The 14,916-nt window shown below is 35.8% G+C and overlaps 1 protein-coding gene across 2 annotated transcripts; it reads right to left on the minus strand.

Annotated features, from left to right (window-relative positions):
* Positions 1-248: 248 nt before the first annotated feature.
* On the minus strand, positions 249-11,459 carry LOC128621149 (uncharacterized). 2 transcript variants are annotated; one of them, XM_053646695.1, is made up of 8 exons: positions 11,115-11,457; positions 10,419-10,499; positions 8,493-8,567; positions 7,658-7,790; positions 5,263-5,396; positions 4,903-4,973; positions 4,105-4,280; positions 249-2,200 (listed from the first exon to the last, which is right to left on the minus strand). In XM_053646695.1, the coding sequence occupies exons 1-8, from the start codon at positions 11,181-11,183 to the stop codon at positions 2,190-2,192; spliced, it is 750 nt and encodes a 249-aa protein (XP_053502670.1). In that variant the 5' UTR covers positions 11,184-11,457; the 3' UTR covers positions 249-2,189. The 2 variants fall into 2 exon arrangements, with proteins under 2 accessions (XP_053502670.1, XP_053502671.1); XM_053646696.1 differs by lacking the exon at positions 10,419-10,499 and having other exon boundaries at positions 11,115-11,459.
* Positions 11,460-14,916: the final 3,457 nt, after the last annotated feature.

Below are 14,916 nucleotides of genomic sequence, written 5' to 3' on the forward strand. Positions count from 1 at the left end.
GTAGTACAAAATCTACAGGGATTTTTAACCAGTATGCTGTGTGTGTGTGAGAGAGAGAGCGAGAGAGCAAGAGATTAAATACCAGTGAAAAAAGGACAGCCAATAAAAAAATTATGCCAAATATAAAAAATAATAAACTATACTCAAAATATAATAAACAAATATTGGAAATACATCTAATATCCATGCTCACATGCTCCAACTGCAGTCACTGCTGTCTGATGAAAGTAACAGCTTGAGTTCAGTGGTGATCTTGTTAAGAGCTTTATTAGAAACTAGATTTACTCTGCCTTGTGCATGATGAAACACTTTACTAGCATAGACAGAGAAAACACTCAAATATTCAGTGCAGGGAGTTTCCAGGAGCAGGGTTAGGAAGCGCTGTACCAGGGCCATGAAGATTCAGCAGATCAGCCAAAAATTAACCGTATAGTGTTCCCCTTCTCCCAAATGTAATCAGCTCGCCAGAACATGTTTGGCATCAGAGGTCTGCTTCTTTAGAGCTGCACTGAAGCTATAAATATTATAACTGCTAATAAAAAAGCTTTTAACCTGCATGCCTGAATCATAACACACTTACATCAACAGGCTGACTTTGCTAAGTACTACCATTTATACCTGATGGAAATAATCTCTAGGTGTAAAATTGGAATTACTGCCTCAATCGCTTCTAATATGCTCACTTATAATAATATAGTAATATATTCCAACTTTCGACACGGTGAGCTTGATGCTTGTGTAAGAGCTATTGGCAAAAAAAGACTAACATTACTACTATTACAGTACTACACTATTTATAGCTCCAGGGTAAAGACTAAGCAAACTTCAGACACCAACATGCTTCGGCTGACTGACTGTAGCCAATGTGAGTTGCCTTTCTGCTTTATTGATCACAGGATGACAATTTACTGACACAGTGACAAATGACTTCTGACTCTCGCTCTACAACACCAGAACTTATCTCATCAAAATAAAACATAAAAATGATACTGATAAAAATGATATATCTCTGGACAATGAATACTACAAAGAAAACCGCACAAACACTAATTCTGATTTTGTTCACAGTGTATGAGAGACATTGCATTATGGGATTTTAATTGGCAATTCAAAAGAAATTGCTCATTTAGAATTCTCGCTTAGTTTTATGTAGCAGATCCCAGGATTTCCAATGAAAATGATCTCTGCAGTGAGAGCGGTATCATTTTGTGGGGAGGAAAATGCACTATGATACTTTTTGTCAACCTATGTTGCATCTGCTGCTACTTTCACAGCTCACTTGCATTAACAGAAGCTATTAACTGCTCTTGGGGGGAATAAAAATTTCATAAGCTATATGCTCGTAAAATATTTACTTATGTTTATTTTTTCAAAGATACAAATTCATCCAAAACTGATTAATTGGCATTTGCTCACAATATTGCAAAAGAAAAACATCATGATCATGAATTACAAAAAAAAAAGTCCAAACACATTAACCAAATTATTAGGATATATAATAAATAATTAAAGCATCCACAGGGACAACGGGAAATAGCAAACGTTTTGAAACTGACATGATGTTGTTTGAAGCAATAGCACCACCTTGTGACTCTTACAAACACTTGGTTAAAAAAAAATACAGATATGAAAACTAAATTATATGCATAAAAATATATAAAGTGAATTCATATTTAGTATTCAAACAGATACCACCATAATATATTAAAGCGATATTTTCTTACTGGAGATAAAACTCGAGACTTGTCAAAACATTCTCATGGAATAGAACCAGATGGAAACATTACTTGACTTTAGATGCAGAGCTCCACACCCAATAGATAAACACAATACATGTCTGATAAGAACTCCTGACCATATCAAAAGTGCAGCGAGGTCTGAAGTGTGTTAGGACCAGGAGCAGGAAAATGACTAAACGTTAAACATAAACTTGCTATAGGCTTCCTATTTAAAAACCTGACAAAAAACACTTCTTTGAATCCCTGAACCTGTTTGAGGAAAATGTTCTCATTAACAATGAAGTGTTAATGAGAACCAATAATGTAATAAAATATCTTAAAACAGTGGATACAGTATAAGAACAGGTACATGCAGAATTTCATGACCATACCAGAGGGTGTCATGTAGTCATCATATACAGGAGTATGTACAAATTTGCACATCATGACTGTGGCTGTAACGCAGCTCATTTAACTCCCAACTGTAAAGAGAAAGAAAAAAAATTGGTCAAACACCCAAAGTTTTACCAAATAAATTCCAAACAACTGTGTTAAATCTAATTGCCTTTTGAATGCACTTTATACTAAAATCTTACAAGCACTGTAAGTGTAGTAATGCACACACATACATCGACAGTAAATAAAATTGGTCTGTATTAGACTTTTCTCTGGAGACAACTCATCTTCTAACCTATTTTTTTTCCCAGTTATATTAAAATGATGTGAAATCTGTTAAAAGGGTAAAGTACCATCAACACCTGCTGAAATGTATAACTACATAAAGGCAATAAGGCTGTAACTCGGTGTGTTTTTCTTTATTACAGTATACCACTGAGCAAAAACATTCACATGTGAAGTCATAAACATTGACTGGTCAATTGCTAATGTAACGTGAAAATGTAATGGGACAGAAATGTGGAAGCATATCTTGGCATGTTGATTTTAATCCATTTTAATGTTGATTGTAAGTTCAGTCCGAATGTTGTATAAAACATGTAGAGCAGTACTGGCCTTTCTTTTAAAAACAATATTCAGCTCTGTTATTTTCTGTTGCCGAATATGAAATGGCATGCACTACATGTAGTACACTATATTGGGTGTACAGTGCAATTACAGTGCCCTCCACTAATATTGGCACCCTTGGTAAAGTAGAGGGCACTGTATGTTCTACCCTAGGTATAAAACATGAAGCACAGGTCTAATAATGTTTTCACACTAAAAAAATTTCAGTGTGATGCAAGGTAATATGTTTGGTGGTGTGTATGTGTGTGTCTAGTAAATAATAAACAATGTACTACATCAATGAATATTTTCCTATTCTGTACTAATTTATTAAAGCCAAGCTACAACTCCACTAAATAATATTGTGTTATGTTGCAAAACCTTGTTACAAATAGTTCACATATCAAAGCTTGAGGATAATGAAGATTGGGATTAATGATTAAAACATTTATGGCGCAGCTTTATTATTATTATTATTATTATATTACTTAACTCATTGAGAGGGACTGTTGACAAAAACACATACTACTTGAGAGACTACATATACTGATGGAAATTTGACGAATGTATTCATTAATCATGATCAGTTCAAATAAATCTGTCTAGGTGATAATGTAATAATTGTGACAGACCTGATACAGACTTAATCCTCTGAGCATTTAGAGTGGACACTAGCCTTAGTCTTTAAGAGGTCTTATATTCAATTGTGAAAACTTTATAGATCATTCATGTCATGGACGTTACTTTGTTTTGAAAATTGCTGAATGACGGGCCAAAAAATAATTAATAAATAAATAAATATATAAATAAATAAATCACTAGGCATGATGTGACCAAAAGCCTTTTCTCTGAATCCCAAGCAAATGAGAGCACTTCGATTTTAACCAGCAGTTTTCTAAAACACCCAAATCACCTACATCGTATTGTACTGGGAGTTTTTTTACAAAAGGGATATAAAAAGTGTACACAACCCTATTAAAATTGCAGATTTTTCTAATTAAAAAAAAAAAAAAGATAAATCATAGCATGATTTATCTTGATCTGGCATGATTTATCTTGGTTTAATTTTTTTATATCACAAAAATCTGCAATTTTATCAGGGGAGTATAGACTTTTTATATCTACAGTATAACATGATATGTGAGTTTTATCACAGAGAAGATATTTTATTCGACACATTCCACTGTTAATAGGGATACACTGGTATTTTTAGAAAACGCTTCTATCAGATTTTGCTGTCAAGTATTATGTTAAATATATATTTTTTTACATATGTAAAATATAATAAAAACATACTACATTTTCAAAAAGTGGTGGAGACAAAACTGGGAAAATCCAAAGTGGTAGGGACATATCCACAGCTGGTAAAAAGGGTTACGTCTACCTTCCATGGTGAGTGAAGTCGGCTCAATGTAAAGTGAGTCTCCAGCATCTTGGTCATATAGCTGTTGCAGAAGCACATGATACACCATCTCTTTGCTCAGAGTGTATCGTATTATCTGTTTGTGTTCTTCCGGCATCTTGAATGTCAACTCATACTCAACACTAGAACTGCTGTTTCTGAAACAGAGTGAAGAGACAAACATTTATACTGCATTTTCACAAAAACAATTTAAGATATGTACTAAAGTGTAGAAAAGATCCTTCTGTAGAATTTGTCAAGAATTTGGAAATTCCTATGTTCAAATGTAAACAGGCTTTTGTAAACATCCTCTAGCTGCTACACTTTGAGTTATGCACTCTAAAACAGAGGACATCAAAAAATGGTGTTCCAATAGTTGCCAAATTATTGAATTGCTTGAGGAAAAAAGGAAAAAATACACCATATTTCTTTTGTGACTGTTATTCAAAATATTTTTTAATCATTTCTATAATGATGAGAGAGCTGTCTTGTGGAAAAGCTGTTTTGGGGAAATTTCATCATTCTATGTTGGTTTATATTATTCGTGTATTACATTGAAGATACTGTTATGTTGGAAGATGGCACTTCTAACAGAAATGAAATGCTTTTATATAGAATTTTAAACTTAACACCCAGTGCAACAATAATTGCTCCTTTAACCACACCCTTGCTGTGAAGTGTTGCATTTGAACCCACCAATTACTCCAGTGACCTACCATTTTAATCCAGACAAAACAATGTGGCTGTCAAATGAAAGGTTACAAAAGTGCAAGTTTTTACCTCAGTGGATTTACTGTGGCTAGGGAGAAGTATCGGCCCAGGGCATATGAGGATCTGTAGATGTGAGTCAGCTTCAGAAGAACAGAAAAAAAAGTGAAAGAATAAGCAGCTTGAGCAATGACTTGACCTGAAATGGAAATACCCCAAATTTCTTCAAGCTCAGCTTTGATACTAATTCTCAAAACATTCTTTTGAATAAATCCAGCTGAATAAAACACTCTGGCTTGCTGGGAAGAGTTATCAGTTTTGTTAAATATGATGTGAATAAAGCAAAAGGACATTATGCAACACAATCTGGTCAGAAACACTTTGGAAGACAAAGCAAATACTAAGCTGGGCAGCACATTACAGTTAACTCACCATTTGTGTAAGATTGGACTGTGATTGTTCATCTAGCGTTACATTCTTGTTGAGTAGTGTAAAATTTCCATTAAAGAAGCGTGGCACCACAAATTCTGCAACACTGTACTTGTCATCCACGTCCTCTTTATTAACTGTGAAATGAAGATGCACGTATGGTCAAAAATTGTCTGCGCTTAGCTGTATGTGTTTACAAAATATTTAATGATGTACTATATGTACACCAATCTGTACAAACAAACCCACTGGATGTCACTGTAGCTGAATTCTGGCAAATAGCCAAAGAAGAGGAAAACCTTTTTTTTCTTCTATCTATTATTTTGTCACCTCAACTTTAAGACACCATAAATATATTGCACAAAACAGCTTTAAATGCTTTTATGGAATTATTTTTATGGTTGCCTAGGCTGTCTTCCGGCAAAGATCATGCTGCATAAGAAGTTAATGGGGGTAACCGGTTTGGGTGTAATCAGACTTTCTTCACTTGTGGTTGCCAAAAGCAGAATAGAAACATATTTCAGGAAATCCTGCCTAGTATATACAGTCCCCGCTGAAAGTATTGGAACAGCAAGGCAGATTCTTTTTTATTTTTGCTATACACTGAAGACATTTGGCTTTGACATCAAAAGATGAATATGAGATGATGGATGAGAATTTCAGCTTTCATTTCTAATATTTACACTGAGATATGTTAAAGGACTTCAAAGAACATGGCACCTTTTGTTTGAACTCACCCATTTTTTAAATGATCAAAAATATTGGAACATGTGATTGATAGGTGTTTCTTGTTGTCCAGGAGTGCCGTGTTAGATTGGTTGTTTAAATAATTAATAACTCTGAATTTCTACACTTGGCTTGAGCCCTGGGTTTCACCTGTGAAGACTGCATTTGCTGTTAAAAGGATAACCCAACATGAAAACCAGAGAGCTGACTATGGGAGAAAAGCAAACCATTTTGAAGCTAAGAAAAGAGAGAAATTCAATCAGAGCAATTGCAGAAGCATTGGGCATAACCAATACAACAAATTGGAATATTGTGGAGAAAGAAAGAAAACCAATGGTGTACTATCAACCAGACATGGAACAGCCAAGGACAACAACATCAGTTGATTACAGAAACATTGTTAGAGCTGTGAAGAAAACCACAAAAACAACAGTCAGTGACATCACCAACAACTTCCACAGGGTATGGGTGAAGCTATCACAGACTTCAAGAGCGGAAATGTACAAGCTATACGACAAGATGCAAACCACTCGTGAGCAGTAAGAATCAGAAGGACAGATTGGAATTTGCAAAGAAATACAGAGATGAGCCACAAAAGTTCTGGAACCAAAATTTAAATACTTTTCTCAGTTTAAATACATTTGCTCACCTAAAAATTGAGTGGTCTGCCACCAAAGGTGCTATGCTCGAAGTTGTTTAACACATCTAGATTTAAATATCAGGAAATGAAAGCTGAAATTCTGATCTATCATCTCGTATTCATCTTTTAATCTCAAACCAAAATATCTTTGGTGTATAGCAAAAACAACATGTACGGTATGGCGGCTTACACTAAATAAGATCCAGAAGCTATCCATACTATGAATTAGACAAATGAAGACCCACAAACATGGATGTACCATCAGTAATAATGAGTCACCAGGCCAACTCTTGTGTTAAAAATGCTTAGAATAAACTCTAGAGGCAGAATTAACCAGCCTGAAATTAACAGACTCATTACCATATAACAAGTGGATGCATGAACTGAGGTTTATATAGTACATGTACTCTGCCTTCCTCAACAAAAAAAAAAAAAGGAAATCATTTTGCTATACAGTCTCAATTCTGTACTCTTATAACACCACATTTGAGTTTCTTTATGTAGTGGTTTCCATAACCCTGTCATAAATGCTAAATTGTTGAAATTTATGAAGGTAATGGAAGATAATGATGCACTTTGGTTTGGATCTTGTCTAGCAGGTTTAATTCTACAGCCACTGTTAATCAGCTATAAGCTGATCATAAGTATTATGTCCACATAAACTTGACAGTGGAAAGTTTCCTCTGCCTGAAATAGGCAGCCATAATATACAACACTGTGCCTCTTTGTTCCTATACGAGTTATAATGAGTTATACAGTGCTCTCCACTAATATTGGCACCCTTAGTGCCAATATTAGTGGAGGGCACTGTAAGTCTATTGCTATTAAAATAAACTAGAAGTGGCTGTGTGTACTGCTTTTTTTACTGAGTAGTTATCTGGAGGTAATGATAGGTAATGCTAGAAATGCTCAAATGTGCATTTCTATTATTCTGTAGAGTAATTATATCTTTTTTAATTATGCATAACAAGGCATTTAACTGACTGTAATAGAATTAGTGATAGAAACTCTATGCATTGTGTAGCAGTGTACCTGCGCAAAAATAAATGGGGAGAAAGATGACAAGAATGATTAAACTGAAGCCGATAAGAATGAGCATCCACACTTTTAGGTTCCAACAGACTGATTCATTCAGCTCCGTTTTCAATCTGTTAAGTGTCCCAGGCTGTAAATAAAATGAAAGGAAAGGATATAAACACATTACACTCTCAGACATGACTAAATACGTCATAAAATGGGAGAATACATAATACTTGTAATCACCAGTATTTTAATTATGTCATTTTATAGATTATATTAATACAGAAATCAAACAAATAAATCTCTCTGGTCAAGTGAATGAACACATAACTAATCTCTGAGATCAAATGAAATTTTCCTCCAGGTCTACTGCAACCACAGGCTTTCTTTGGCTATGAATCATCTAAATAATGTCCCAGAGTAAATGATCCTCCATGTACCCATATTAAAAAATTAACATTGTTTATTAAAACACTGACATATATGTGGATAACACTATCCTAGCATTTTATTTTGAAATATAAATACACTTAAACACACTTATAGCACTTCTAATGCATTAGGACACTACAGATCAGGATTCACCTAGTAGTTCCATGGGAGGTTTTTTTTTAGTTGTTTTTTTTTTGTTGTTTTTTTTTTTTCCAAATAAATACTTCAGCTCCCAAAATACCTGAACCAAGTAATCAATGCTCTACAGCCAATAATTACCCAGGTTCCGGTGTGTATTAAGCTGGAACAGACCAGAAATATATACTAGCTTATGTGTCCTAAATTCCTTGGTCGTAAACAAGTACACAAAGAACTGTGAGGGGAAAAAAATGCAATTGTAAATACTTTTCTATACCGTATTAGAACTTTGCCTCGACAGGTCATCTGGGATATTTCCCACAATGTGGTGTGCTCCATTGCTCTCAAGAACCTGAGTATGCAAACAAACATGCATAACACCGCATTACACCGATACAGTTTGATTAATCTAATTACAAGCTGAATGCCAATCCATGGAAAATATGTTGTAATTATGTGAAAAATATTTGACTGATGTAAAACTGAGAAAATATCTATTAGTATACATGTATTCATTCAGGATGCCATGATGGCATGCAACGTTGTTTTGTGCCAAACAGGATCAGGTTTCTGTTTTCACCTACAGTACAAAAGACTCCAGATGAAAGCAGTTGGACCTGCTTTGCTTCTAGTGAGAATTAGGTGTAGCCATGAGAAAACACCACAGGCTATGAATGGAATAGCAAAATATTTTAAGACGTGAACATTCTTATGTACCATGATGCAGGTATGCTGTGATTTGTGCACAGGTTTATGTGAGAGAAGTGAGATTGTAATAATATACTGTGGTGACTGTGATGTAGCGACACTCATTAGCCATTTTATTAGGTAAACATACTATAAAGGTCATTTTGTGGGTATGTATTAGTGACTGTAGCTTGCATGTTCCTATGCACAATGTTTATCAACCCAGCATTTAACACACACACATACATACCAACACTACGACCACCACCCAAACTATACATTATATGGCCAAAAGTATATGGACACGACCATCACACCCATAGGTGGACCTTCCCCAAACTGTTGCCCAAAGTTCAAAACACACAATTGTCTAGAACAGCGGTTCTTAACCCGGGGGTCGGTAGAAGAGGGGGTCACAGGAAAATTTTTATTTTAAACAATTGAACACAGAGGTTCACAAAGAAGCCACTGGCGGATTTTGGATATCCGTGCACAATGAATACCGAGAACTAAGTGACATGGCACTGAAAAAAACTCTCCCATTTGCATCAACCTATCTCTGTGAGGCTGGTACTTCAGTGCTGGTATAAGACAGTTTGGATCTTTAACCTCAGTCCTACTCAACATGTCTTTCTTTGTTGTAGCATTAAAAATTTCCCTTCACTGGAACTAATGGGTCCAAACATGTTCTCCATGTTGGTGTGAAAGATCTAGAGTAGTGTGGATTGCGCTCCTTGCACAATATCAGTGCTCGACTTCACCGATGGCCTTGTGGTTGAATGGGCACAAATCCCCTCAGCCACATTCCAAAATCCAATAGAAAACCTCCCAGAGTATAGGAGACTGTTATAGCTGCAAGGGGATGGGGGGTAGAGGAGGGTAGTTTTGGAATGGGATGTTCAACAAGCACATATGGGTGTGATGGACAGGTGTCCGCATATTTTTGGCCATATAATGTATGTGATCAGCAGTGGTCATGTGGTGGTTACCACAGGGCAGAGACAAGCTAATACTGGTGGCTCAACAGTTAAGGCTCTGGGTTACTGATCAGAAAGTCGGGGGTTCGAGCCCCAGTACCGCCAAGCTGCCACTGCTGAGCCCTTAAGCAAGGCCCTTAAACCTCGCTTCTATCATGGCTGACCCTGTACTCTGACCCCAGCTTCCTAACACACTGGGATATGTGGGGGGGTCACTGTCCTGTAATGTACATGTGACAAATAAAGGCTCATTCTTCTCCTAAATTGTGCATAAGAACAGATGTGATACAGTCAGTAGCTGTATATTTGTAAGTGCCCTATATGTATTTCTACATTGTACAAGCTACATTCACTGCTGAAGGCTCTTAACACGCCTATTTAAATATGTTTGCAATTTCCCCATACAATTTTTTTTCTCACATTCATTTTGCAGTAAGTTCTTAGATGTCATCTTAGACACTTTTTAGATATACCAAAAATTGAGACACAGTGATTTTTCCCCCGTACTATCTGACACATGGAGAGATGTATAGACCGACCTGTATTTCTGACAGTAGCTGGCTATCTTCAGTGGAATTTGGTATGTTGTGGTTTGAGCAGCTCCCATTTCCTGGGTATGGCTGTAATTATTTCAACAAAAAGCAAAGATGAAAGCATTGTCTTAGGTTTTCTGATTAAAGTGTAGTTTAACATGGCAGACAGGGACACTTTTACAGTACACGTTTTACATTTCTGTAAACAGTAGGGGCGGAGTCAGCCTCACCTGTGCGCCATTATAGCTTACAACAGGTAAACTTGTGAAATAATAACACGTTAAATAATAACTGTGTGAATATGTGGAGAAGAAACACACTCAGCTTTTGATACATTTTAGAAATACTCATTGTGCTTCGAAAGAAACAAAGAAAACTTCAAACTTGATAAGCCAAAAAAACTCCATTGAAGTTCACCTCCAGGCTGCACAACACTTGCCCACAACACACACACACACACACACACACACACACACACACTTTATCTGCTCTGTTTCTTTAGCATTTCCCAAATAATGTTCCTGTCAGAAATGTTCACTCTTACACTAATATCCCATCACAGTTAATAGTTTCAGACGTTACGACTTCAAGCCCATCTTCTCATATGACCCGCAGACTTGAGTCTCCAAATCTCAGGATAAAGTTTTGTCTTCACAGCTTAATGAAAACCACACGACTTGGAACAGAAACCTTTTAACTCACCTCAGTCATTCTTTCGACTTCGTCGTTATTGTTGACGGATAGTTTTAACTCGTGTAATTCCACGCTCATGTTTCCAGCTTGGTCATATCTTAGTCCTTCCTACCCGGAAATCAGCGATTTCAATATCGCGTTCACGCAAGTGTCTGCCGAATCACTTCTTTCGATACATCAGTTAGCACTGAACATAAAGTCAGCATTATTCTTTCCCAGGTTAAAAAGTTGTGGTAAATATGTGTAGATTATTCTGCCTGCACTTACAGCAAATCGGAAAACGTTAATCGCATGTGAAAGCGTCAGGAATACAGTGATATGTGATAAGAGCTGGGGCGGGTTTGGTTTGGTTTTCTTATGCAATACAGATTTTAAAAAAAAGAAGAAGAAGAAGACTCTCCTCCCACTACAGAATAGCTATAAAATTAATAATAATAATAACTATAATAATAATATTATTATTAATAGTTATAATTATTATAATAACTATAATAATAAAAATTATTATTAACAATAATAATAATAATAACCATAAGAATAATATTAATAATAATAAGAAGAAGAAGAACAACAACAAACAATAATAAGAACAACAACAATCAATAATAATAAGAAGAACAACAAAGAATAAGAACAACAACAACTATTAATAATAATAAGAAGAAGAAGAACAACAAACTACAACAACACTAAGAAGAACAACGACAAATAATAATAATAACAACAACAAACAACAATAACAATAATAAGAAGAAGAAGAACAACAAATAATAATAATAATAATAATAATAATAATAATAATAATAACCAACAACAATAAGAAGAAGAAGCGGAAGAACAACAAACAATAAGAAGAAAAAGAACAACAACAATAACAATAAACAAGAAGAAGAACAACAACAAGTAATAAGAAGAAGAACAACAACAAACAATAATAATAATAATAATAATAATAATAATAATAATAACAAAAAACATAGATATACTGTGCAAAAGTCTTAGGCACCCTATTTTTTTAAAATACAAACTTATGACACTTGACTTCCACGTTATCGAGTCAGTACAAAAACATTTAGATTCAGTTCAGAAACTGAGCACTGACGAAGAGCTAGACAACAGGAAAGATGAGCTACGGTATAGTCTAAAACCTACAAGGTGAATCAGCAAGTTAAGTGATGTCTAATAAAATGGCCAGTAAGTGTACTGTCTCTGGTATTAAAATACACAGCAAAGGTCCTCTACTCAAACAATACCAGCTCAGTATTGATCCGTTTTACCAATTGGGTAGCGTAAGAATGACAAAACACATAGCAACAGATGAGGCACAGTCAGTAATTGTATGATCATACTGATGCTTTCTAAGGGCAGTATTAAAATTAAGCTACTTTTGAATCATAGGATGCTTTGTAGTTTAAAATATGTAATGACATGTGAGCTTCCTGTTAGAGCTGGCCTTACATGTTTTATCATTAATAAAAGAGGATGCAGGCTTCCTCTCGTGCTACGTGTGCCACTTTGTTTAGCCAGATAGCTAAGTAGTAATGATACAACTATGAATGTAGCTACTGCATTCAAAGTTGCTATGACCCTGCCCTCTATTTGTTCTGATTAGTCACCTAACAGAACCAACTGTGTGTAATTCTGCCTTTAAAAGGCATTTCAATAAATAAAACTCCAATGAGCTGATTGTATACATACAAAATGACCCATATGGTAAGTGTACCTGACAGTACTGCCACTGAGTAAAGTAGGAAGAGTGTTCGTATGGATTTTCAACTTCAGGTCCAAAGAGCAAGAGTCAAGTCACAAACTGGTGACTTCCCTGCTCAAGTAGAATATGAGTTGCCACGTTTAAATGCAACATTGTGGAGGTGTTCAAGTAAGCTTGCCTCATAATGATGATATTTCTGACAGGACCTCAGAGCAGCAGAAGACCACCTGAATTCACAAGTTAACTAGCGAGTTTACTGAGCAAGCATATTAGAGCAGAGCTGTGCTGTCAGCTGGCTCTCTAGGAGTTTAAATAATGGCCTAGGCAGTGGCACTGCCTCAGGAGCTCTGCTCTTGGATTATCCCTGGCCTGCATAGATTTTGGTATTTTTCTTTTTCCAGTACACTCATGTCGACTCAGAAAAAGGTTGTTTAGTAGTAACTATCCAGGTCAGGGTTGCAGTGGTCAGAAAGTAGCATATTACTTGGATCAGTAGGGAAAACAACAGAATATTCAGGTCAGGGGGACTAAAGGAATTATATTTTCTCTCTCTCTTTCTATCTTGGTAGACAGTTGGGTATTAAGGCAGGGGTCATCAATTCCAGTCCTAGAAGTCTAGAATCCCTGCTCTAACACACCTGCAATGGGTAATTAACTGGTGTGTTGAAACAGGTGTCTTTGAGCAGGGAACTCACCAATCTGTGCTAGAGTCTGGCCCTCCAGCTGGAATTGATGACTGCTGGTGTAAGAAATGGAATTCAGGCCAGTGCCAGAAGTCAGGGATGTCCAATGTTATCTGAAAAGGGCTAGTGTGGGTGCAAGTTTTCATTCCAGTCAAGCAGGAGCAGGAGCCACGCCCGATTCTGTGCTGGAATCCACCGCTGTGGCTTCTGCTTTGTAACTCCAATGTAATGATCTGTATTTGAGGGTATAACTAATGTCATTCAAGTCAAGACACAAATCTCATGATGCTACACGATCACTTTTTTCATAATTCCTCATTAAAACAAGTGCAAAAGGAAAGCAAGAGGAAGAGAAGGAGCGGGTCAAAGAAGCATGTGGAGAACGTTTCGACATATCAAAAAGCAAATTTACTGATATAAACCATGGTGAATTTTACAATGTGTTAATAGTTTTGTGAAGATGAAACAAAACCTTCTCTCATAAATAACCTTTATTATTATTATTATTATTATTATTATTATTATTATTATTATTATTCTTTTGCAAGTTGTTCACATTTGACCAGATCAGTGTGTTTAATTGTGTTGGGTATAGAGTTAAATCAATTAATTACAAGCACCGCTACAGTCACTTGCAATTGTCTTCGATTCAATGGCAAGAGTGTTAAGTATGCATGAATCCTTGCTAGACTGCCCCTTTGTGTACACTGCAGAGTGCTACAGTTTTAAAGATGCAGTTCCTCACTGTATTCATTCTACATGGCAGCCTGAAAATAAAGACTAACCCATTAAATGTATTCATCTGGCAGACAATTTTAGCCCAAGTAACTTATAAGTGAAGTAAAATCCAATCCTATCTTAGAACTGAACAGCTGAAGGTGGATTTCTGGCTGGGACTCAACACCGTGTGGTAATAACAGTTTCAGAAGTAAAGGATTTGTTCATTTAATTTATACCACACTGCTGTTGAATTCTCAAATCTGACTGGTCATTAGGTGTGCATTATTTCTGTGTAACAGCACAGTCAATCGTGTGTTATTATTTATGTATAATAAGATTAGCTTTAGAATGGGGTTCAACTTGGACTTGAACCTTTTCTGAAAGATAAACCCTATAGTATGCTTGATGGAAGCTTTTTGGTAGTATATAGTATAACCACTATGCCACCATTGCGTCATCAATAATAACATGAAACAATAATTCAAGGTATATAAAGCCAAATCCAAAAAAAGCTTTAAAATATAAAGTTCTACAGTCAGTCTTATACAGCAAATTATCATCAGGTGGAACAAGGTTAAAAGGATTCCTGAAGGATTGCTTGCATAGTTAAAAATGCTTAGTCTCCTAAAGAGGCTAAAAAGTCACATTACATACTTTGCATAGCAATTGAGGTTTAGTAAGAGCTGCTAGTAACATC

The sequence above is a fragment of the Ictalurus furcatus genome, chromosome 17, assembly GCF_023375685.1.
Source record: "Ictalurus furcatus strain D&B chromosome 17, Billie_1.0, whole genome shotgun sequence".
Taxonomy (NCBI): Eukaryota; Metazoa; Chordata; class Actinopteri; order Siluriformes; family Ictaluridae; genus Ictalurus; species Ictalurus furcatus.

What these genes read in the sequence shown, in the direction of transcription:
- LOC128621149 (XM_053646695.1), bottom strand. Translation starts at nt 11,183, where the DNA reads ATGAGCGTGGAATTACACGAGTTAAAACTATCCGTCAACAATAACGAC. An exon ending in AGCTACTGTCAGAAATACAG is followed by an intron (nt 8,568 to 10,418) that starts GTCGGTCTATAC and finishes TTGCATACTCAG; the next exon opens with GTTCTTGAGAGCAATGGAGC. An exon ending in CGAGGCAAAGTTCTAATACG is followed by an intron (nt 7,791 to 8,492) that starts GTATAGAAAAGT and finishes TTTTATTTACAG; the next exon opens with CCTGGGACACTTAACAGATT.